Source organism: Mirounga leonina, unplaced genomic scaffold, assembly GCF_011800145.1.
Source record: "Mirounga leonina isolate KUSES-001 unplaced genomic scaffold, KU_Mleo_1.0 Mir_153, whole genome shotgun sequence".
NCBI lineage: Eukaryota > Metazoa > Chordata > Mammalia > Carnivora > Phocidae > Mirounga > Mirounga leonina.
This window is the reverse complement of record NW_023270387.1, coordinates 24021394-24048156: the sequence shown is the minus strand read 5'-3', so window position 1 is coordinate 24048156 and position 26763 is coordinate 24021394. Positions and strand designations below refer to the sequence as shown.

Here is a 26763-nt window from a genome sequence, read left to right as displayed (position 1 = left end):
CCCACCCAAACTTACTTTTTTAGGCTCTTTTGCATTTTTGTGGTTGGTTGTTGATCTTTATTTCCTTGAGTAATACTGCTTAGAGCGATGGAAACATGATTAGTTTTTAAAAATTAGTATATTTTTTAGAAGTTTTAGACTCACAGCGAACTTTAGTGAAAAGTACAAGGTTCCTGTATACCTCTTATCCCCACATATGCTCAACCTTGTTCACTATGGACGTCTTTCCCCAACATGGTACCTTTGTTGCAATTGATGCTACATTCCTTTGTCAGCGAGGGTTTAGTCATGGTGTTGTACATTCTGTGGGTTTGGACAAATTTATAATTATATGTACCCACTGTTATGGCATCATACATAATAGTTTCACTGCCCTAAAAATTCTCTGTGCTGTATTTATCTTTCACTTCTCCCTAGCCAGTGGCAACCACAGATATTTTTACTGTCTGTAGTTTTGCCTTTTTCAAAATGTCATATAGTTTGAATTATTACAGTATGTAGCCTTTCCAGCTTGGTTTCTTTCACTTAGTAATACACATTTAAGTTTCCTCCATGTCTTCTCATGGCTTCTTTCTTCTTAGTGCTGAATAATATTCCTTTGTTTGGATGTACCACAGTTTACATATCCATTCACCAGCTGAAGGACATCTTGGTTGCTTCTAAATTTCAGCAATTATGAATAAAGTTGCTATAAACATTCACGTGCAGGCTTTTGTGTGGACATAACTTTTATCTTATCTGGATAAACACCAAGGAGTCCCAATTGCTGGAACCTATGGTAAGGTATGTTTAGTTTTATAAGAAACTGACAAACTGTCTTCCAAGGTGGGTTTGCCATTTTGTATTCCTACTAGCAATGAAAAGAAATTTCCTGTTGCTTCACATCTTTGTCAGCATTTGGTTTTATCAATTCTGGATTTTTGCCATTCTAATAGGTGTGTAGTAGTATCTCATTTTAGTTTGCATTTCATATGATATGATAACATATATGATATGGAGCATCTTTTCATATACTTATTTATCATTTGCATATCTTTTTGATGAGGTGTCTGTTAAGGTCTTTGGACCATTTTTAAATCAGTTGTTTTCTTATTGTTGATTTTTTTTAAAGATTTTTTTAATTTTTATTTATTTGACAGAGACACTGTGAGAGAGGGAACACAAGCAGAGGGAGTGGGAGAGTTAGAAGTAGGCCTCCTGCTGAGCAGGAAACCTGACGCGGGGCTCGATCCCAGGACACTGGGATCATGACCTGAGCTGAAGTCAGATGCTTAAAGACTGAGCCACCCAGGCACCCCTTATTATTGATTTTTAAGAGTTCTTGGTATATTTTGGATAATAGTCCTTTATCAGATATATCTTTTGTCAGTTTTTTCACTCAAGTCTATTACTTGTCTTTTCATTTTCTTGATAGTGTCTTGACACAGCAGAAAATTTTAATTTCAGTGTAGGTCAGCTCAACAATTCTTTCTTTCTTTTTTTTTTTTTAAGATTTTATTTATTTATTTGACAGAGAGAGAGAGAGCGAGAGCAGGAACACAAGCAGGGGGAGTGGGAGAGGGAGAAGCAGGCTTCCCGCAGAGCAGGGAGCCCGATGTGGGACTTGATCCTGGACCCTGGGATCATGACCTGAGCCGAAGACAGATGCTTAATGACTGAGCCACCCAGGCACGCCTCATTAATTCTTTCTTTCATGGATTGTGCCTCTAGTGTTGTATCTAAAAAAGTCCATCATCAAACCCAGGATCATCTCTGTTTTCTCCTATGTCATTTTCTGAGCTTTATCATTTTGCATTTTACATTAAGACCTGTGATCCATTTTGAGTGATTTTGTGAAAGCTATAAGGCCTATGTATAGATTTATATTTTTGCCTGTGGATTTTGCCAGTTTTTCCAATACTATTTTTTGAAAACACTATCTTTTTATCCATTGTGTTGCCTTTTCTCTTTTGTCAATGATTGGTTGACAATATTTAGGTAAGTCTATTTCTGGGCTCTCTATTCTGTTACATTGGTGTATTTGTTGATTTTTTTTTTTTTTTTTTTTGCTAGAACCACACCATTTTGATTATTGTAGCTTTATGATAAGTCTTGAAGTCAGTGTCATTCTTCCAACTTTGTTCTTCTCTGTCAATGTTGTGTTACCTATTCTGGGTCTTTTGCCTCTCTGTATAAACTTTAGAAACAGTTTGTTGATAATGACAAAAATAACTTGCTTTGGTTTTGATTGGCATAGCACTGTGAATCTAGATCAAGTTGGGAAGAATTGACATCTTGACAATATTGAGTTTTCCTATCCCTGAACATGGTATGTCTCTCAAATTTTTTAGTCCTTTGTCTACTTCTACCAGAGTCTTGTAGTTTTCCTCATATAGATCTTGTACATAGTTTTTTAGACTTATACTTAATTACCTCTTTTTTGGGAGGTTGCTGATATAAATGCTATTGTGTTTTTAATTTCAAATTGAACTTATTCATTGTTGGCGCCTAGGAAAGCAATTGACTTTTGTCTATTAACTTTGTATTCTGCTATTTTGGTATAATCACTTCATAGTTCCAGAAGGATTTTAGATAATTATTTGTAATGTATACCTAGATGATCATGTCATCTGTGTACAAAGGCTGTTTAATTTGTTCCTTCCCCATTTGTATATCTTTTATTTCCTTTTCTTGCCTTAATGCATTAGCTATAAATTCCAGTACAGTGTTGAAAAGCAGTGGGGAGGGGTGCCTGGGTGGCTCAGTCATTAAGCATCCGCCTTCAACTCAGGTCATGATCCCAGGGTCCTGGGATCGAGCCCTGTATTGGGCTCCCTGCTCAGCGGGAAGCCTGCTTCTCCCTCTCCCATGCCCCCTGCTTGTATTCCCTCTCTCACTGTGTCTCTCTGTCAAATAAATAAATAAAATCTTTAAAAAAAGAAGAAAAGCAGTGGAGAGAGGGGACATCCTTGCCTTGTTCCTGATCTTATTTGGAAAGCTTCAAGTTTCTCACTATTACATATGATACTCGCTGTAGTTTTATAGACATTCTTTATCAAATTGAGGAAATATCCCACTAATCTTAGTTTACTGAGAATTTTTATCATGAATGAGTGCTGGATGTTGGCAAATGCTCTTTGGACATCTGTCAATGTGATCATGTGATTTTACTTCTTTAGCTTATTGATGTGATTAATTTCATTAACTAATTTTGAATGTTGAACCAGCTTTGCATGCATGCCTGGGATAGATTCTACTTGGTTGTGGTATATAATTATTTTCCATGTTGTTGGATTCAATTAGCTAATAATGTTGTTGATTTTTTCATCAGTATTCTCAAGAGATATTGTTCTGTAGTTTTCCTTTTTTGTAATGTCTTTGTTTTGTTTTGGTAGTAGGGTAATTCTAGCCTCATAGAATGAATTGGGAAGTAGTCCCTCTGTTTCAATCTTCTGAAGAGATTATAGAGAATTGGTATAATTTCTTAAATATTTGGTATAGTTCAAACATTGTGAACCAATCTTGGCTTGGTGGTTTCTCTTTTGGAAGTTTATTAATTAGTGATTCAATATTTTAAATAGATATAGGCCTTATTCAGATTATCCATTTCTTTTTGTGTAAGTTTTGGCAGATTGTGTCTTTGAGGACCTGGGTCAGTTTCATCTAGGTTATCAAATACGTGAGCATAGAGTTATTTATAGTATTTATTATCCTTTTAATGTTCATATGATCTGTTGTGGTGTTCTCTCTTTCATTTCTGATATTAGTAATTTGTGTTTTCTCTTCTTTTTGTTTTACTTAGCCTGCCTAGGGGTTTATTGATTTTATTGATCTTACCAAGGAATCATCTTTTGGTTCTGTTAATTTTCTCTATTGATTTCCTGTTTTAAAGTTCATTGATTTCTACTATCATTTTTTTATTTCTTCTGTTTACTTCATTTAAATTTTCTCTTTTTTAAAGATAGAATTGTATATAATTGAGTTTAGCTCTTTCTTCTTTTCTAGACTTCTAGGTCTCTCCAATTCTGGGGAGAGCAGTTTGCCCTGTGACCTCATTTCTCTCACAGATCTATGAAGAGTTACTGATTTTTCAGTTTGTTACTTGTTAGGACAGAGTGGCGATCTCTAAGCTCCTTATATATTGGAAAAGAAATTGGAAGTCTGATTATTACTTTTAACCTGACAGACAAGATCATTTCTGAAATGTGACTGAATCACAATGTGTTTTCATTGGCCTTCTTACTTTTATGTAGTACTTGATAAGAGAGAGCCAGAGGAACTAAAAAGTTGAACTTGCAGAACAATACAATGTATTTCAATGCCTCTTTTAAAAATATATTTTGAATACTTATATAGGAAGAAGTCCTAAGTAAGAAAGGCCTTCCAACTTCTTTTTTACTTCTTTTAAGCAAAAAAATTAATATCTTAGTGTAATAAGCCATTTAATGTATCACTTCAGAATTCATTCAAGGAAATTTCTTGACTAAGAAACTATTTGAATAAATGTATTACAGCTCTCAAAGGGCTAATAGTTACATCAAATAGTTTTGCTAGACATGCAGTATAATACGTTTTGTTAAGTTTGCTAAATGCTATGTAGCAGTATACAACATATTTTAGTAGAAAGATTGGCAAAGATGTGAATAGATAATTCTTTTAAGATTGATTTTTTCAGTATTAGGGAGGATGCAGCAAAATAGGCACAAACAGTAAAAATTGGTACAACCTTTCCATTTTTAGAAATTGCGTGTGTGTATTTTAACTTTTTATTTAAAAATAAGTTTAGTCTTATGGAAAATATGCAAAAATACCATAGAGAAATCCAATATATCCTTGCACTTAGGTTTGGCTGATGTCACATTTTTAAGGAATTTATTCTAAAGAAGTGTAAGACTTTGGAACATAGACTTAAATACAGATGTGTTATTACAATCTTGTTTTCAATTATTGTACTGTAATCTGGGAACTTTCCAAGTCTATCAGTTTGCATGTTTCAACAGCTTTTCCAAAATTAGTCTTGTGAAGGTATTGTTCTAGTGTCAGTGCATGTTAAGGGTTTCAGCCAAACTAATATTTGCCTGTTATATGACAAGTATGTGGCTAACATAGCATTCAAAAGGTATTTTTGTGACAGGCAGCTATACCAGTGGGAAAAATATCAGTAGAGATAACCAGTGTTTAATGAATGATTGGCAGGCAGTGTGCTCAGTGACTTATGTGCGTTATTTGATTTAACCTTCCAACAACCCCAGGTACCATTAACTTTCTGATTTTACAGATAAATAAACTGAGATTTAGAAGAGTTACCTAAGGTCACATCCTAGCAAGTAGCCCACAGTAGTCTGCATTTATATCCTGCTTTACTGATTACCACTCTCCTCATTCTTTTCTCTCTTCTCTCTTTCCTGTGTTTCACAATCTTATAGGTCTAGAAATCTGTTTTGTATGCCAAGGAAAAGGTGATATTCCAGGTACCAAATGTTACCTTATGTCTTAGTTTGGGGTGCCTTCACAAAGTATCATAGACCGGGTACCTTATAAACAATAGAAGTTTATTTCTCACAGTTCTGGAAGCTGGAAGTCAGAGATCAGGAGGTCAGAATGGCAAAGTTCTGGTGAGAGCCACTTTTCAGATTGCAAACAGATGACTTCTTGTAATCTCATATGGCAGAGAGTAGAGAAAGAGAAGCAAGCTCTTTTATGACTCCTCTAAGGGTACTAATCCCATTCATGAGGGCTCTACCCTCCTGACCTTATCTTATCCTGATTATTTCCCAAAGGCTCCACTTCTTAAAGCCATCATATCGGAGGGTTGGGTTTCTACATAGGAGTTTTGGGGAGACACAAGCAGTTAGTCCCTAACGTCTTACAATCATTTCGGAATATTTGTCATTTAGTAAGGAATGCTTAATGAAAAATGATTGAAAGCAGAGCCAATTTCTGCTCTAAAAGCACCAGGTACCAACAAGTACAGTACTACATTTTCTCTTATATTGACCATTTTGCTTAGTCTCTTGGCTCAACAAGAGTAATAAATGTGAATGTACTAGGTTGTCAAGTTACTTCACTCCTTACCTCCAATATAGTGGAATGATTATACACATGTTTAGAGTTGATCCTGATTAACTGCTTCACCTTTGTACTAGTGACTTAAAATGCTGATGCTACATTTTCTTCTGAAAGAAAACAGTAAAACAAAACAAAAATAAAATGTTACCAAGATATATGAATTATTTTTAAATAGATATTAAAATAAAATGAAATAATGATATTAAATTTAAGATTTACTTTCTAAAACTAAAGCTGGTAATTCAGCCATATGGGAAAATAACCTGTGACCTCTAAAGATACGTTACCTTCCCTGGTTGAAACCCTGATGTACTTAAAAGTAATCAATAATAGTGTTTTTTTTTCTTTTTTTTAAAGATTTATTCATTTGAGACACAGAGATACAGAGAGAGAGAGAGAGAGAGAGAGCACGGGCAGGGGGAGAGGCAGAGGGAGAGGGAGAAGCAGGCTTCCCGCTGAGCCAGGAGCCCAATGTGGGGCTCGATCCAGGACCCCGGGATCAGGGCCTGAGCCAAAGGCAGATGCCCAACCATCTGAGCCACCCAATAATAGCGTTCCTGTTTCTTTTGAGTTTCTGAGCTTTTGGTGACCAGTCATTTGTTCTGCTATATACCATGGAGTTTTGTTTACTAAACTAATGTTTAGTCAGGTTAATTTGTTTACTGTTACTAATTTTAGTATGTTTGGCCCAGAACAAGTTCTCTAAATCAATAAAGAATAGAAATAACCAGCATGTACTGAGACATTTCTGTTATCTGGTACTCTACTAATCACTTTACATTAATTTACTTAATTAAATTCTTAAATAGCCAGGATTCACAATGGGGACATTCTGATCCTAACATCAATTTCTTAGCTTTTTCTTTATTTCAAGAGGTAAATCTGTATATTTTTAGAATCTGTGCAGGTAATGTAAATAAGATAAATAGCTTGGTGTGGTAATTACTTGGTCAAATTAGACTTTGCAGTGCTGTACCTAAAGTATTCATATACATTTATTTATTTATTTTTTAAATGGTTGGTGTTTTATTTTTTTAAGATTTTATTTATTTATTTGACAGAGAGAGAGAGAGACAGTGCAAGAGGGAACACAGGCAGGGGGAGTGGGAGAGGGAGAAGCAGGTTTCCCGTGGAGCAGGGAGCGCGATGCGGGGCTCGATCCCAGGGTGGGATCATGACCTGAGCCAAAGACAGACTCTTAACGACTGAGCCACCCAGGCGCCCCCATATACATTTTTTTAAAAGCACTGTAGGCCAAACCCAAATCAGAAGATAGAGTGGATAAATTTAAAATACCATGGATTGTGGCCGTAAAGCCTTCTTGTCCAGATGATAATTTAAATTATTTTTATTTGACATGTATTTTAATTTCTATTCTCTCACATACCTGTCTGAGATTTTGAGTGAATTACTTAATTTGTGATTAGATCCATAGAGAAGGAAATAAAATCTTGTTATTTGTTTTGGACAATGCACTGTATACCTGCATGTATAGTAAAGGTATAAAATGCATTTATGCATGATAACAGTGCATATCAACTCCTGTCCTCACCTTTAGAAGAGGAACACAAAAGAGTGGGCTTTGTATCTATAATAATTGGTTCTTTTAAAAAACATCCAGAGTGGGGCGCCTGGGTGGCTCAGTCGTTAAGCGTCTGCCTTCGGCTCAGGTCATGATCCCAGGGTCCTGGGATCAAGCCCCACATCGGGCTCCCTGCTCAGCGGGAAGCCTGCTTCTCCCTCTCCCACTCCCTCTGCTTGTGTTCCCTCTCTCGCTGTGTCTCTCTGTCAAATAAATAAAATCTTTAAAAAAAACAAAACAAAACATCCAGAGCTTTGAAACAAAAAAGTCAACATCTGTTTAATCTCTGTGATAGAGACATAAGTATGTGATAAATTATTTTGTGTACTTTTCTGATATTTGAAGTGTTCCATAAAAATGTGTGTATACGAAAGAGAAAATAATTGCAACTATATGCTGTTTTTCTTTTATTTTTCTGCTTTTGTTGTTTATTTTCATTTTTTAATTTTTGTCATCCAAAGGAATAAGTATTGAACCGCCTGTGAGTATTTAGGAAATCTTTGGGTTAGAAGGCAGTGGAAGAACTGAGAAAACAGAGGAGCTTACTTCAGCAAAGAGTAAAAGAATGACTTTCCATAGCAGAAGAAACAGCACTTAACGATCGGGGAGGCAAGAAAGGGAACAAACATCTCATAAACTGAATAAATGCAAGTAATTGAGCATAACTGGAAGCAAAGGAAGGGCATGGAGGAGTAATGACTGAGATCAGTGTATAAATTTAGACAGAGCTCAGATGATGAAAGCCATGATATGTGCAAATATGTTTGGACTTTGTCCTGTGGATCAGTGATTCCCAATTCAGGCTGATCATCAGAATTAACTGGATCCCATTTCAGCCTCATAGAACTAGTATTTCTTAGAATAGTGACCAGGACACTGTTCTTTAAAAGTCTCTGCCACATATATGGTCTTATTTCATTCTAAAAACCCTCTCAGACAGGAGTTGGTATTGTTCTCCACCTATGTACTATAGAATTATAGTCCAGAGTAGGACAATACAAGTTTATCATGTAAGTTTTAACATACCTGTGTTTAGAATTCAGTACATCTCTCTACTAGGAAGTGATGCCTTCTGTTTCTGCCCCATTTGGCTGGGGCAAATGGAGAAGAGCTACACTAAAAGCTTTTCTTCAGTTCTGAGATGGTTGCTCTGAAGGCTTTTTCCTGCAGTCCTTCCAGATCTTTTATGAGATGAAAGCATCTGTATAAAATTAGGTTAAATTGCAAAACTAAATGGTGTGCAGTTGGGATCTGCTCATCAGTGCTGACCATGGAGGTTTTTGAAGGATTTTTGATAGTGTGACCTGATAAGCTTTGTATTTTGTACTGGTGGTGAGGGGAGCAGGGGATATCAAAGGTAAGGAGTATTAGCAGTATTCCAGGTAAGAAAGGATGTTCATCCCTACTAAAGCTTGGGTTATAGGAAGTAATAGAGCCAAGAGAAAATTAGAAGGTAGAATGTAATAAATATGCTCTGTGAGTGGACAAATTATAAGCGTCTTTTTTTTCTTACCCATAGGGCAAAAGTTGGATTGTTAAAAGAAGTTATGAAGATTTTCGGGTACTTGATAAACATCTTCATTTATGTATTTATGACCGACGATTCTCCCAACTCTCAGAGCTTCCCCGTTCTGATGCCCTGAAGGACAGTCCAGAGGTAAGCATTTAGTACTTTGCAGCAGTAATCACTGTATATAAATTAGCAGAAAGTTTTGTCTGTATACTAAATAAAAGCTTAAGTTGAACACTCAGGATGATTCCTGGGATTATTAATTATTTCATAACTGAAAAATTAGTAATGCTATGTAGACTGTTTAGAATTAAAGTAGGTTTGGAGTGTAATTTTATATAAAAAATTCATAATATATAAACATGCTATATATATGAGCAGACTGCTCTTCAAAGAGAACATAAAATACGGAAGCAAAAATATGGAAAAATGTCGATCTCACTAATAATTAGAGAAAGGCATAGTTTATGATGACATGCCATGTCTGTACCCTTACCTCCACTCCTCCCAAATTTCTAGTAAAAATAGAAAAGATTTTTAAAAAATGTAAATGGGAAGAGATTCTTTATAACATCAGATAATAACAACCATCAAAATTGTGAGGAATCTTTGAGAGTAGATGGGGTAAGATTTATGGGGGCGAGCAAATACAGCATAAAAAACATGTACAAGAGGATTGAAGAAGACAGATAAACTAGAAATCTTGATCGTAAAAGCTGAATAAATAAAATAACTGAAAAGAGCAAACAAGACTTTCAGAAGCATGATTACTATCCTCAGAGAGAAAGTGAGGCAATCTATCATGAAATGAGAGCAGAGTTTTATAAAAATAAAAAGATAAGAGATCTTAGAAATGAACATGTACTTACTTAAATTAATTTTAGTCATAGCAAACCTCAGTAGTTGGACTGTGTGCAAAATGGACACAGATGAAGAGAGCATTAGTGAGCTGGGAGAGCAAATTTTATAAAAATATAGCCTCAGAAGAGAGAGAAGGATGAAAAGTTGTGGGAGAACATTTGGGAATCACGGAGAATGGATCCTGAAGTACCTACTTCCCTCTTCTAGAAGTTCTAGCAGGATACAGTACATGGAAGTAACTAAAATTTAATATAAGAAATTCCCTAAAACAAAGGAAAGGCATATTTCAGATCAGATGGGCCCAGTAAGTGCTAAGTATGATGACAGAAAAGACATGCATCTAAAAACACTATAGTGAAATTTCAAAATGCCAACACAGAGAGAAAACCCAAAAAGCTTTCAGGGAGCAAAACACATACTTTCTTAAAAGAACAAGAATCATATTGACATTAGACTCCTCAGCAGCTGCAATGGATGTTTGAAAAGAGTGCAGATACTTTTCAAGTCCTGAGGGGAAGCCATTTCAAATCTCTAATTAATTCCAAGGCAATTAAGTAGGTAGGACAAAGTAGAGACCTCCTCAGTCATGTAAGAACTGACACAGCAGCAGGGTCTCAGGAACATCTTAAAACCACAGATTCTTTTGTGTCATAGGAAACCTAGAAGTCCATCTCCCTTTCCCATCTCCACCTATTTGTCACATTTTTCTTTCTCAGGCTGTTTTAGGACATGACCACTACAAATAGGTCTCAGGTTTTTAATCTCTTTTTTTAAGACAGCTGACAGAATGAGTTGAAATTTGTATCATAATTTACTAATTCCTGCAGTAACTCCTGTTAGGCCAGCTAATGTTCAGTCACATTTCTGGACCAATCCACGGACCCCTGGTGTGCAATCACATACGAACATGGCTGTCCTGTCACAGCTGCATGCATGGAAGAGTATAGCAGGTCTCCTAGAGTTTCAAGGTAGCCAGGGGGAAGCTGGGCAGAAAAGCCAAATATGTCTCTGCTGTAATTATCTTTTTTATATTTTCAGTATAAAAATAGAGACAGCAATAAGGTTAGAAGCTATAAAATAGTATGACCCCTGATGATGAGGAGATAGTGAAGTTCTTCACAAGACAGGGGATTTCTATGTAAGTTCCTGTGGTTTCACTTCATGAAACTCTCGAGCCTCTGTGAAGAATCCCCTATAACTATTAAAATGCCTAAAAATCTGCAGATTTTTTGCCCCAGAAACAGCCAATTTATACCAGTTACTTGGACAGAGAGTGCTGTATCTTGAGTTTGAATTACCACTGAATCTTCTCTTTCTCTTTAGTCTGTCACTCAGATGCTTATGGCTTACCTGTCCCGCCTTTCAGCTATTGCTGGCAACAAGATCAATTGTGGACCTGCCCTTACATGGATGGAGGTATTATCTAATTAACCTCTTACCAAATTTATTTTTAAACTACTTAAGAAATTAATATTAATTTAATTTTGATAGCTAATGAGTTTCAGGAATCAAAGAAATGGAGTTTATTCTTATATTTGGAAGGATAGATAAAGTGATACATTAAGTATTTTTTATCTAAAATCTGTCTTTGAGAATCCAGGAAACTAATCTAAATATATCTTGTGAATTGCAATGGCACCTCTTATTTTGGCGTTGACTGTATTAATGTGTACATTTAGAAAGGTGTATATATACATATATATATATTTAGTTGACTTAGTAATTATTTATGAACAAGAGACAATTCATCTTTTAAAGAGTCCAATTTAAGATTAAGTATTATAGTATCCAGAAAATATGTTAGGTATTTCTCCTTAATTTGCATATGTAAAATTATATTATTCTCTCCTCCCAGTGGAAATTGGGAAGACAGGATGGAAAATAGAAAGAATATGGAACTTTGAGCCAGGCCAACCTGCACGGAGATACTGGCTTTTCCATTATTGGCTGTGTGATCGTGGACAAATTATTTAATTTTTCATAAATTATATAACCTCTTTTAGCTTTAGCATCTTCATCTTTAAATGATGATGATGATGTTAAGTATCTTTTAGAGTTATGAGAATTAAATTAAATCATGTTCTGTGCACAGCACAATGACAGGTGTACATTAAGTACTCAATATATAGTGTTTGTTTCTTTAAGATTCTGTGGGTTATGGCCTCTCTAAATCAAACTGAATATCTTTTATAGATAGTCAAAGAAACTTTTGCAGTCCCATGTCTTTAACCATCTCATAGTCCATTTTCTTTGTTATAGATTGATAATAGGGGAAATCATCTTCTAGTTCATGAGGAATCATCCATTAACACTCCTGCTGTTGGTGCTGCCCACGTTATCAAGAGGTACACTGCTCGGGCCCCTGATGAATTGACTTTAGAGGTAAATGACTGAAGACTCTGTGTCAGCTCAGGCCCTTTTTCCTATACTCCATTATCTTTCAGCCTGGATTGCTATCTATTTTTATTTAATGACCATATTCATCCTTGAAAATTCAGCTTGTATCTCCCATTTCTTCTAGGAAGTCATCCTTGATCTTCTCCCTAGTCCTTGCAAATATATATCCCCAAATAGCCTGGATTGACATTTTTTTGTTTGTTTCTTTTTTTAAAATATTTTATATTTAAGTAATCTCTACAGCTAACATGGGGCTCGAACCCACAACCTCAAAATCAAGAGTTGCATGCTCTACCGACTGAGCCAGCCAGGCACCCCTATCTCTGACATTTCACTTATTACACTCAGTCATAATTGTAGTCCTGTTTATCTTCATGATCTTCTTTAGAGCCAGGTCTCAGTCTTTTGTCTTTGTGTTTTTAGTACCTAAAAACAATACCCAATGATACTTTCTTCTCATTGTTCAAAGATTGAGTTAAAGAACAGATGAAAAGTGAAATGAACATTTCTTGCTATCAGATGTGAAAGGAGCGTAATTAAGTTTCTTCCTTTAATATTGGCTTATGAGAAACAAAAAACTGCTAACAGTTACTCAGTTTAAGAAAAAACAATATAAATTTTTAGGTTCCATACACAAAGGAGTGCATGTCTTGAAAGATGCCGTGTTTGTTAGCAAATATGGCTTTGTGAAGATGACTCTTTCATGGCCTGAAAAATCAGTTGTTAGTATACAAAGAAAAATTCTTTTTTTTTTTTTTTAAAGATTTTATTTATTTGACAGAGAGACACAGTGAGAGAGGGAACACAAGCAGGGGGAGCGGGAGAGGGAGAAGCAGGCTTCCCACTGAGCAGGGAGCCCGATGCGGGGCTTGATCCCAGGACCCTGGGATCATGACCTGAGCTGAAGGCAGATGCTTAACGACTGAGCCACCCAGGTGCCCCTACAAAGAAAAATTCTTAAAGCAATATGTATACCATAGTAACATTAGTTCTGAAGTACTTAACTATGTTTTATCCCAGAAATCATCACTTACTTTGACTGAAGAATGTAACTTCCATTAAATATATTGTTAAAAACTATTATTATGATTTTTATATTTATGATTTTGTAAAAGTTTGTATAAACTCACTAGTTCATCTTTTAGAGTGAAGAAAGTAAACTATTTAGTGGAAATGTTATATTGTACCATCTATTGAAAAAAGTTGTCATCAAACTTGATATTTACTAAGGATAACCAAGTAATTGTAAACATTGCAGGCCTTTGTTATATGACTAAATAAAATATATCAAGTGCTCAAAACAGTATGTAGCACATGGCAAGTGCACACTAAATGTGTATTAATAAAAGTTGTGCTTGTTCTAAATATGAGTATTTTAAACTGCCCCTTGTAAGTGGATCTGATCACTTTTAGTAACAGTAACAATATTTTAACAGAAGTGGTGATGATGGTATGATGCCTGGCATTCAAAAATCGTATACTATAAATTTGGCTTTCTGAAGTTACTGCACATATATTAGTTGGATCCCAGTCTTTGTGCTGCTTAACTTTTTTTAGACCTCTTCTTTACAAATGGTTAAGATTATTAAATTTTTTATAGAAAAAGGTGTTATGTTTTTCCAGAAACAATTAGCCAGAGAATAAGGATTGCACTTCAACTTTTTGTTCTAGTTCAGATTTAAATTCTAGACATAACAATTGGTTTAAAATTTGACTAAAAAAATTTCACTTAAAATTTTTCCTTGTAGGTGGGAGATATCGTTTCTGTTATTGACATGCCCCCAAAAGTTTTAAGCACATGGTGGAGAGGCAAGCATGGATTTCAGGTAGGCAACAAAGAATTAGGTGTGAACAAGTTCAAAAAACAGTTTTTGTTTATTCTTCAGTAATATTTCTCTTTACAGCATGTACTGGCAATGGACTTTGTCAGTAGAGGTAGAAAAATGTAGATGATATTAGACTTGGATTTCCTTTTCTACTTACTCTTGTGGTTGTTTTATCTTCTTTTTTAAATGGTGATATAACCAAGTTTGAGCAGAATCACAGGCCTGATGACCACTTTTAGATTATCAAGCCTGTAACTCTGCCTTGCTTTTAATACTGGTTTTGAATCATGATTCACATATATTTTCTGGTCTCTAGAATTAAGTCAGTTTGATCAATATTTTTCTTTGAAAATGTATTGTAACTGTTAATTTAAACAATGTTAATTGCATACCAACAACAGCATCTAAAGCAGTCTCATTTCTTTTTTTAAATATGCCTCAATAATTTGAGAACTGATAATGGCCTCTTTAGATTGACTAACACCAATTTCCATAGGATTATAGGGTTGTTTTTTTTTTTTAATCTGTTAAAATCATCCATAGAAGGACATCTGAAAATGCCTTCAAATTGTGTCTTTAGATTCTTAATTGCAGGAAACAAACTGAGTGTTGTTGGAGTGGGGGGTGGGGTGGGAGGGATGCGGTGACTGGGTGATAGACACTGGGGAGGGTATGTGCTCTGGTAAGCGCTGTGAATTGTGCAAGACTGTTGAATCTCAGATCTGTACCTCTGAAACAAATAATGCAATATATGTTAAGAAAAAAAAAAGAAGGGGAAGAATGAAGTGGGGGAAATCGGAGGGGTAGACGAACCATGAGAGACGATGGACTCTGAAAAACAAACAGGGTTCTAGAGGGGAGGGGGGTGGGAGGATGGGTTAGCCTGGTGGTGGGTATTGAGGAGGGCACATTCTGCATGGAGCACTGGGTGTTATGCACAAACAATGAATCATGGAACACTTCATCTAAAACTAATGATGTAATGTATGGGGATTAACATAAGAATAAAAAAAAAATTGTGTCTTTAGTATATAACCTGTTAGTTTTTTGTGGTCTTTTTATAAAAGTGTTCCTAAAATGCTACATAAATAGAATGTTCATGCTATATAGCTAGAAATATTAATAAGTATTTTATAACTATCTTGAGCTTTGCATATTAAATAGAAACTAGTATTAGGTTTTTATAAAATGTATTTTATTAAAAAATAATCATACAGTTAAAAACAGGATAGCATGGTGGTTAAGAGCATGGGCTTTGGTGCCAGATTGCCTGGGTATTACGCTGTGTTATCTTGAGCTTGTTAATTTTACTTCTGTGTGCCTCAGTTTCCTCAGTTGTAAAAAGGGGATTGTGGGACTCTTCTTTGTTTCATAAGATTATGGTAAAGATTAAATGTGTGAGGATAGGGCGCCTGGGTGGCTCAGTTGGTTAAGCGACTGCCTTCGGCTCAGGTCATGATCCTGGAGTCCTGGGATCGAGTCCCACATCAGGCTCCCTGCTCAGCAGGGAGTCTGCTTCTCTCTCTGACCCTCCCCCCTCTCATGCTCTCTATCTCTCATTCTCTCTCTCGCAAATAAATAAAATCTTAAAAAAAAAAAAATTTAAATGTGTGAGGATAAAATATGTACATAGAATAGGCCTGGTAATATTTTTCACTCAAAAAATACTGATTTTTAAGTTTAAATAATTCTGTTTTTTTACAAATTTAATTTTATCTATCCTTTTATCTATTATAAAAGCATCTATAGCAATTTAATTTGATGACCAGAAAAATCATATCCATATTATACCACAAATTGTCTTGTTTGTATAATTGGGGTCTTTTATCTGTGCTCTGATTTCTTAATTGCTATGCATAATTGGTGCATTTGATTAAATATAAAACTAAATAGAAAAGTAGTGTTATCTTTTTTCCTACTAAGGGGTCAATTCTCCATGTTCATAAGCTGTAGGGTCTAAAAGATGATAGAAAAATAAATTTGGCTTTAAGATGGCAGTTAAATTTTTTCTTGATATTGCTACCTTTCTTATAATCTTAGACAAGTCATTTGCTTTCTTTGTTCTTTAGTTTCTTCTTAATTGGAGAGTTCCATTTAGAATCTCTAGTTCTCAGATTTTCCTTCTATTATTGTAAAAATGGTAGTAGGTTTTCCCTTCTTTCATGTGACAGATATTTATTGAGATCTGACTCTGTGCTAGGTATAGATTTATCTTCCTAACTCTTTCATTTAGAGTCACACAGATTAGTTTCTTGCCTAAACAGATTATTCTTTTAAATATTAATATATAAATTAACAATTTTTAAAAATTAGCTTGTTGCCAAAACAATTTAAAATAAAAACAGATTTTTAAACTTAAAGGATTTATTTGTAATTGATATTGAAAGGTTTTTTATATAGCATTGCTATTTGTTTTCATTCTAATTGGTCCTGGAAGGACAGTCATTTCTGTTGAGATCATGTTGGAAAATATGGATGTGAGAAGAGGAGTTAATTGTGGGCATTGGGGGGGGTCACCCGTAAAACTAGTAGCAGTCTTTAAATATCACTGTCAAAACTTCATTTATAGAAGGAATCCAGTACTTTAAGGAAATAATCCACACAGTTCACTCTTCCTTGATGTTCCTAAGCACTCACCCATTTGTAAGACTGCCTCATTTATTGCAGGGGAAGGTGTGAATGGAAAGGCATGTACTGAGCATCTGTTATGTGCAAAGTATTGCTGGGCACTTTATACACAATGTTTTCTTTAATCTTCACAAAACTATTAACCCCTTTTATGGAGGGGAAACAGTTTGAGAGGGTTAATAAACAGTCAAGATGCCAAATCAGTAAGAGATGGAGTAAGGACTCAAATTCAAATCTGCTCGATCACATTGCCTGAGAAGCACTAAGGATGATTTCTGCATTTACTCTCATATTACTAACTTTATCCTCAGTTCTCTACCCTATGGAAAGGAACATCTTTCCTTCCCAGCCAGCAAAGGAATGCTGTAAAGATTAACCAACAGAGGACTGTAAAGCATACAGGTTTACTGGTCGAAACATTGCTGTTACTGTATGTTATTTTTTAATGTAATAATTAATATATTGTATCTGGGGGAAAGACTCCTCTTCAAGCTCTTTGTGATGTTCTCTACCTTTGTTACATATTTTTAAATGGTGAGCATATGTCCTTCCTTACTCAAATATTTTGTTGAGAGAGGAAGATAATTATAATTTATTCCATGTATATGATAATTATAGATGAGACCCCTGATTTTTAATTTTGAAATAACGGGGGGGGTGGGAGGATGGGTTAGCCTGGTAATGGGTATTGAGGAGGGCACATTCTGCATGGAGCACTGGGTGTTATGCACAAACAATGAATCATGGAACACTGCATCTAAAACTAATGATGTAATGTATGGGGATTAACATAAAAAATTTTTTTGAAATAACTGGAATAATGGCTTAGTCCATTGGTTTTCACATATATATTTTTTAACTCAGTGTAATTGTTAATCGAACAGAATCTTACACAGAACCTCAGTGTGAGAAAAGGCAGCAGTGGAGTTGCCCTGGTTAGTTCAAGTCAGGCACCCTGGCCCTTATTCCCCGTGGAGCATGTCTGATTGACCTCCCTTGGATCTCCTGCAGCATCCCAGAGGGGCCTCAGTAGAGCTGTGTACAAACACCACCATGGGAAAACCACTTGTTTAGGTTACCAGTACACCTCACTTTATACAGTGGCTATATTACATCATAGACTATTTTATAATTTTAATTTTTTTAAGATTTTATTTATTTATTTGCCAGAGAGAGAGAGAGAGAGCACAAGCAGGGGGAGCAGCAGAGGCAGAGGGAGAAGCAGGCTCCCCACTGAGCAGGGAGCCTGTGCAGGCCATGTGCATCTCCACTTGCAGGTCTGCAATTATTTAAGACAAATTAATAGGCCTTTTTTTAAGTACAATTTTACAGAATAATTGAGCAGATAGTATAGAGTTTCATATAACCCCCCCACCCCCACACATGGACACATAACTTCTATTATTAACATCCTGCTTTTATAAATTCATTGTATAGAATTGGCAAAATGCTGATCTTTATTGACCACCAGCTGATTTACAGAGATTATAGACAGCACAGAATAAGTACTGTTTCTAGAAGAGTTGTCTAAGGATCTGATGCTGCTCAGATCCTTGACCAAAATCACATGGATACAGAATATTTGGATATATATACTACAGAATGTCAGTTTCATATTCTGCCCCATAATGATTGAAATAGTTTTGGGGCTTGCTTTTTTGTTATAATTAATGAACCAAATTTCATACATTATTATTAACTATAGCTCATTGTTTACATTAAGTTTCGCTCTTTGTGATGTATAGTTCTGTGGCTTTTAATAAAGGCATAATGACATGTATCAACCATTACAGCTTCATACAGAGTAGTTTCACTGCCCTAACCCCTGCGCTCTACCTTTTCATCCTTCTCTCCCCATAACCCCTGACAACAAGTAATCAGTTACTGTCTCTATAGTTTTGCCTTTCTCAAAACATCATATAGTTGGAGTCATCCAGTATGTAGCCTTTCCAAATTGGCTTCTTTCACTTAGCAATATGCATTTAAGGTTCCTCCATATCTTTCCATGGTTTGATAAATCCTTTTTTGTCACTAATATTAATTGTTATGGATGTGCCAGAGTTATTTATTATAGGACATCTTGGTTGTTTCCAGTTTTTGGCAGTTATTAATAAAGCTGCTATAAACATCCATGTGCAGGTTTTTGTGTAGATAAAAGTCTTCAGCTCCTTTGGGTAAATACCAAGGAATACAGTTGCTAGATCATATGGTAAGCCTATGTTTAGCTTTGTTAAGAAACCACCAAACTGTCTTTCAAAGTGGTTGTCCCATTTTGCATTCCTACCAGCAATGACACTGTTCAGCATTCTCACCAACATTTGATAGTTCTCAGGGTTTTTTTCGATTTTAGCCATTTTAATAGGTGTGTAGTAGTATTACATTATTGTCTTAATTTGCAAATAAAGTCCGTTATAACATTTACTAATATACTTAAGGGTGTTATAGTGCTATCTTCATTCTTCTATTACAAGTAATTCCTTCCTTTAACACTAATTTTCAATCTTTAGTGTACTTAAAAATCACCAGGGAATCTTGTTAAAATGTAAAGTCCCAGGACCTGAGCCCCAAAATTCTGTCTCAGTGGTTGTGGGATAGGATGTAAAACCATATTTTATCTATGTCATTCTGGCCCAGGTGTTCTTCAGACAACTCTTCTAGAAGCAGTGCTTACTCTGTGCTGTAGGTAAGCTCTGCTAATCATCTGGTGGTTGATAAAGATAAGCATTTTGCCAAGTTCTAGTCTGTGTATTGTTTTGGACCATAATTTAGCTGTGGGAACAGAAAGATTAGTTCACCCATGTGTTTTAATTATACCGTGACTCTGTTTCTTTTCTTAAACTTATGGGAGTAGGAAGTGTGAAATTATATTAACTATAGTAATTTGAAATTCTGAAATCTGTTTTTAGTTTGTTTCCTAAAGTGTATATTGAATCTTTTACCTTTGTTTTATCATAGAATGTACTTAAGCAAAAAACCCCCCCAAGAAACAAAACAAAACAAAAAAACAAACAAAAAACCCAAAACAAACAAAACCCACAACTATTTTTTTTCTCATTTTTTAAACTAAATGTCGTCAGCTTTTGTGCCTGGCTGTAGACCCTTGTTGGAAATATGAGGTAGAGTATCTGGAGAGCCCTTTTTCTTAGGTAAAAGGCATAACACAAATATAAAATGTTAATATCTTTGAGGATTATTTGTTTGTGTAGGCAGTTTCTCAGAGTTTTATCTGGGAGCTGCTAGCAACAGAATGACTTGAGAAACATGTTAAAGCTAGGTATTACCGATCGGAATCTTGGGGGATAGGGACAGGATTCTGAATTTTATCAAGTCCTTCAGATAATTATTAAACACAAAATGTGACAACCATGGAGCAGCCTCCCATTGTTTATCCTGTGCACAGATAGAAGAAGAAATTAAACAGAGTTTAGCAAATGTTCTCTTTTCCATCCAGGAAATCTTTCTTGAAACACATTTGGGATGCACTTAATTTAATGGATAGAATACCACTTAGAGATTGACTGAATTTTATACAGCTCACGTTCTCTTAGTTCTCCATAAGATGGTAAAGGATCGGGGCACCTGGGTGGCTCAGTCGGTTAAGCGCCTGCCTTCGGCTCAGGTCATGATCCTGGAGTCCCGGGATCGAGGCCCATATCAGGTTCCCTGCTCTGCGGGGAGTCTGCTTCTCCCTTTGACCCTCCCCCCTCTCATGCGCTCTCTCTCTCTCTCTCGTTCTCTCTAACAAACAAAATAAAATATTTTAAAAAAAAGATGGTAAAGGATCAGCTTTTTAATTTTTCATAGTTGCCCTAGAATGTTCTGTGTCTTTGTGTACAAATATGAAAGAAGCAATTCTTGGACAATAACAATGTCCTTACCTCAGGAGTTTAATGTAGTTCTAAATAAATTATTTTCAGAAGAGTATTATTTATCCAAAGGGAAGATATTTGGAAGCCTGTCCCTCATAGTTTAGTGGAGGAAGGAGGTTTACCTGCTCGTTTATAAAAAGACCGTATATTTATATATGGGGTCCAAAGCTGTGCCTTTTCATTACTTACTATTAAATGGGGCGCCGTATTTCCTCTCTAGTTAAGTTTTGGGAGATCATGTAAATTTTCATCTGTAATGTTAAATAATAACTTCAAGGAAAGGTAGTATGTGATACTACAAATAAAAGCAACTGTAACACTTCTTCAGTGCTTCTTAAGTGTGCTGTTCTAAGTGCTTTGCACTGACCTTAAATTCTTACAGCTCTGTGAAGAAGGTACTATTATCTCGTACTGATGACAAAACTAAAGTGTAGGGGGTAAAACAACTAGCCCATTGTTATTCTGCTGTTTAATATCAGAGCTTAGATCAAATCCTAGGTATTCTGGGCAAAGAAGAGATCATAGTAGTAATTTAATGAACCAGTAGTGGCTTGTACTACTTACTGACTTGTATGAATCATAGATTTCTATAGTAGAAAAAATGATAGTGGATCATCTCTTCTTAACCTGTCATTTAAAAATTACAGAAGTCTAGAGACAAAAGATTTAGATAAATTGTTCTGATTCACAAAGACAGTACGTAATGGTACAGCCAGGACCAGTACACAGGCTTGGTGAGTTCCAATTCTATATTTTTCCCCCCTTGGATCATAAAAAGATATAAATTTTCTTAAATTATTTTTCATATTTCTTGTTTCAGTTTTTATTTTTCTTATTAGTGCAATTGCCATTATCAACTGCCATTGATATTTGTTTCTTGATATCCTTTTTCTAATTTATAACATCAGAGCATGTCCTATCAAATGATATTTAAACATTCAGTTTCATGGAAATGATTGACAAAATGGCTTAGAGCAGTAGTTCTTAACCTTATCAAACCCTTCACACCCTCATTATAATAAATATTTTCTAAAATCCTTCCATATGATTTCTGAAATGAAATTTACAAATGATGTAACTACCTACAAACAAATACAATTTCAGAGAAGGTGAAATCATTTTCACATATCGTATAGAAGAAATACAAGTATGTTGTGTATTTAAAGTATACAATATATACTTGAAATACAAATACTTGGAACAACTCCATGAGAATCTTTTATTCTAAATGTAGCCCATAGACTAGCAGCATTAACGTCAGTCAGCAAATACAATAAAATCATTTATGATAGCATCAAAAATATGAAACACTTGGTGATATATCTGAAAAAAATATGAAAGATCTCTGTACTGAAAACTGCAAAATATTTTTGAGAAAAATCAAAGAATATTTAAAAAAAAAAGAGGAGAGAGACACTATGTGTGGATTGGAAGTCTTTACGTTGTTAAGATGTCATTATTCCTCACATAGATCCCAGTCAAAATCTTGGCACACTTTTTTGTAGAAATTGATAAGCAAATTAATTCATATGAAAATGCAGAGGAGCTAGAATAGAATAGCCAAGATAAATTTGAAAAAGAACTAGGTTGGAGAGCTAACATTAATTGATTTGAAGACTTAGTGTAAAGGTACAGTACCAAGAGGGTGTGTTACTAGTGGAAGAGTAGACAAATAGAATAGTAGTACAGAATAGAGTCCAGAAATAGACCCATACATATACATGGACAAATGATTTTCAACAAAGATTCATCAATTCAGTGAAGAATACATGGTCTATTTTACAAATGGTACTGGAACAATTCGTTGTTCCTATGCCTCCATTATAAAACCAAACAAAAAACTTTGTTTTTTAAATCATCTGTAAAACTTACCCCAAAATGGATCATATACCCAAATATAAAGCTTAAACTATAAAGTTGCTCGAAGAAAATATAGGGGAAACTTTTGTGACTTTGGATTAGATAGAGATTTCTTAGATGCAACATGAAATGAACAATTCATAAAAAAATTGAATTTCATCAAAGTTGGAAACTTTTCTTTGAAAGACATTACTCATAAGACAATAAAAAGAAAGCTACAGACTGGGAAAAAATATTGGCAATGATTATATTTGACAAAGGACTTGTATATCTGACAAAGGACTTGTACTCAATAAGGAAACAGAGCTCAATTTTAAAAGTAGGCAAAGATCGAAACTTCACAGAAAAGATATGTCAAATAAACACATAAAGACATGCTCACTGTCATTTGTTATTAGAGAAATGCAAATTAAAATGACAGTGAGATATCACTACATACTTGTTAGAATGGTGAGGCTGTGGAGGGATTGAAACACACAGGATTGGTGAGAATATTAAGATGCTACAATTTGGAAAGCAGTCCGTCAGCTTCTTAAGTTAAATAGACACCTACTATATGATCCAGCCATTCCACTCCTAGATTATTATCCAAGAGAAAAATAAAGCTGACGTCCAGACAAAGACTCATATATGAATGTTCATAGCAGCCATATATATAATAGCCCCAAACTGGAAACATATTTTATCAACAGATGATTAATGGGTAAACAAATGGTGCTATCTCTACAATGGAATATTACTGGAATAAAGAGGAATGAATTACTGATACATACAGCAACATGAATGATCCTCAAAATAATTATACGGAGTGAAAGAAAACGGACAACAAAAGAGTACATTCTTTTGACTCCATTCAAATAAAATTGTAGGAAATGCAAAGTAATATAGTGATAAAAAGTAGATCAGTGGTTGCCTGGTAAGCAGGGATAGGGGTTGGGTAGGGAGAGGGAGAGATTACAAAGAGATAAAAAGAAATTTTGGGGGGTTGATGAATATATTCAGAATCTTTTTCAAAAGATTATTTATTTGACAGAGAGAGAGCGCGTGAGCACAAGCAGGGGGAGCAGCAGAGGCAGAGGGAGAAGTAGGCTTCCCACTGAGCAGGGAGCCCAATGTGGGGCTCGATCCCAGGACCCTGGGATCATGACCTGAGCTGAAGGCAGACGCTTAACCAACTGAGCCACCCAGGCACCCCTAATATATTCAGAATCTTGATTGTAGTTATAGTTTTACAGATGTCAGACTTATAAAAATGTATATATTAAATATGTACAGTTTATTGTCAATTATACCTCAATCAAATTGGGAAGAAAAAACTGGAGAAGCATCTTTGACTTAACTTTTTATGTATTCAACCCAGTTGATAGTTTCTTTCTCTTCTTACCTCTGTGCCCCTACATTCATATACTCTTCTTAATTCTTCATGCCATTTTGAAACTATATATTTTTATTATCTCTTTCCTAGTTTGCAAATTCCTAAAATGTGCTTCTGTTTCTTGTCATCCCCCCTTCCTCCTACCCTAAAAGGTATACACTGTTTTTAGATTTTTCTTACTAAAACACACCTGTTCCTGTCCTTCTTCTGCTCAGAGTTTGTCACTTTCATAGAGAAGAAACTTCAACTTTCTTGTCATGATGTCAAGAGACCATCCATGATTTCTCACCCCATTTTACTTCTCCAGTCTTACTTACCACTCTTATTTTATAAACTCAATTTCCACATAAATTAAACCATCATCCTTCCTTCCCCCATTACACAGGTTGCTCTTTTCATCTACGTGTTCTTCCACTTATAATGCCTCTCTATCCTCATCTTACTCCTGCCAAGGGAGAAAGGTAAGGTAGAGTTATTAAAATTTTAAACCAACCGTAATTTTATTTGATATGTCATTGAGCTAATGGGGAAAAATTAATCTCATTTGTTAGTTACTTGCTATATAATAAGCAGTTGTGCTCAATATATCATTCCATTGGCCCCTCCAATTTCTGCCATTATCCACTTCTTCACTTGCCTTTTTACCCAGATTAGATTCTAGGGCCAACATAATTTTTGTTTTGTTTTTTGTTTTTTTAAATTTTATTGTATTATGTTATGTTAGTCACCATTCATTACATCATTAGTTTTTTTTTTTTTATTCTTATGTTAATCCCCATACATTACATCATTAGTTTTAGATGAAGTGTTCCATGATTCATTGTTTGCATATAACACCCAGTGCTCCATTCAGTACATGTCTAGGGTCACCATTATTACATTTACTCATCACAAGTATATGCTTAAACCCTTCAGCCATGTTTTCTTCTCTTGCTTCACTAGTGGTCTCTGTTTGGCTTAATGCAAGAATGGACACTTCATTACTCCTCTTACTTAAGGTCTCATCAGTATTCTATTTCTTTTTTCCTGACATGTTCTTCTCTCAGAAGTGACATGACAGTCTTAGAGTTCCTCTGTCTTCTCAGTCTTTTTTTTACAGCACTTCCTCCTCTAGCAGATCCCTGAAAGTCTGGGGTCGAACTACCTTCTCATTCTGTGCTCTTTGTCTTAGACTATCTTATTTACTCTTTTAACTTTAAATTCAATATATTTGCCCATCTCCCAGATTTATACCCCGATTCCTGAACTTTTTTCTTTTCTTTTTTTTTTAAAGATTTTCTTTATTTATTTGACAGAGAGAGACACAGCGAGAGAGGGAACACAAGCTGGGGAAGTGGAGAGGGAGAAGCAGGCTTCCTGCTGTGCAGGGAGCCCTGTGCGGGACTTGATCCCAGGACCCTGGGGTCATGACCTGAGCTGAAGGCAGACACTTAACGACTGAGCCACCCAGGTGCCCCATGTTTCTTTTTTTTTTAAAAAAAGATTTTATTTATTTGAGAGAGAGCAAGAGAGAGAGAGAGAGAAAGAGAGAGCATGAGCAGGGGGAGGAGCAGAAGGAGAAGCAGACTCCCCGCTGAGCAGGGAGCCTGATGTGGGACTTGATCCCAGAACCCCAAGATCATGACCTGAGCCAAAGGCAGACGCTTAACCGACTGAGCCACCCAGGCTCCCCTCCTAACTTTGTTTCTGAGTCCCAAACCTTAACATTCTACTGTAAGAGTAATGTTTTTAGCAGTAGAAATTAGGGAGCTGGCATTAAATGTTTGGGAGACAGTGTAAATAAGGCAAAGAAACGAGAAGCAATGTGGAGTTTCTTGGGACATAAAGGTGGAGAGACACAAATAGGAATATCTCAAAAAACCACTGCAAAAATTATTAGATGGAACCAGGAACTGGGAAGTCAGAAATTGAGGGAATTTGCTTACAGTTTTACTCCTTTCTGTGTAGTAGCAGCAGCTGCTGCTTCTTTGTCTCATTCTTCTCCTTTTTTTAAAAAACTACTTTCTAGTTCTAGCAACTCGGAGATAAAGATTCAAGCCTAGTTCCAAAATCTTAAGAGGCAGACTAATTGACTAATTAACTTATGGTCTGATGAACTGTAACTGGGATGTTGTTGGCAGGGGCACGTAGTCTGGACTGGACAGAGATCCTAAAAAGGAGTGAGTTCTCTAAGAATATTTGGGGAGTGGGAAGAAAATAATTGACTTTCAGGGTGGGAGAGAATGCATTTGTCTTGTTTGAATCTCCTGAGTGATGTGATTTTTCTTTAGCAATACAGAGGCATGCAAGGAGGATGGTATATTGATTTATTTTGGAGAGGGTTGCTGGATTGGTTTGGCAGAAAGTTAATATTGTGAGGAAATTAAGAGTACTGATATTTTTTAAAGTTCCACTTTAACTTTAAAATGATCAATCTCTTGGTTCATACTAGGTAGCAAAAAGAGATTGGAAGGGGACTAGGTACCCTAATGGGGAAATATACGGGGAGAAGGGGATGCAGTACCTCTGAATTTGAGCTTCAGTTGTCATGGAATATATGAGCACAAGAGGCCTGGGAGGAGAGGAGGTTGTAGTCTGAGAATGAAAAATTGGAAACTCTCTGAGGCCAGTAGTTCCAGTTGATGAAGAATCTGTGGTATATCTCTGAAAGTAAGAGCATTACTTTACTAAACTTAATAAAAAAAAAATTTGTTATGCTAACAGTCCTAAAGGTTCACTAGCTATTAATTACATAAATCAACCACTAGAATAGGAATTTTTTAAAAAAAAAATCAGTGATAAACACATTATTGTTGTGTTGAAATTCC

General features: G+C 35.5%; 1 protein-coding gene across 2 annotated transcripts in view; it reads left to right on the top strand.

Moving 5' to 3' along the window:
- Positions 1-26763, top strand: part of ARHGAP32 (Rho GTPase activating protein 32) — a 210687-nt gene that overhangs the window by 107733 nt on the left and 76191 nt on the right. For both annotated transcript variants that reach the window (XM_035009289.1, XM_035009288.1), the window contains 4 exons: positions 9150-9287; positions 11325-11417; positions 12261-12383; positions 14147-14224. In XM_035009289.1, coding sequence (XP_034865180.1) covers positions 9150-9287; positions 11325-11417; positions 12261-12383; positions 14147-14224 — 432 coding nt within the window. The remainder of the gene's footprint in view (positions 1-9149; positions 9288-11324; positions 11418-12260; positions 12384-14146; positions 14225-26763) is intronic.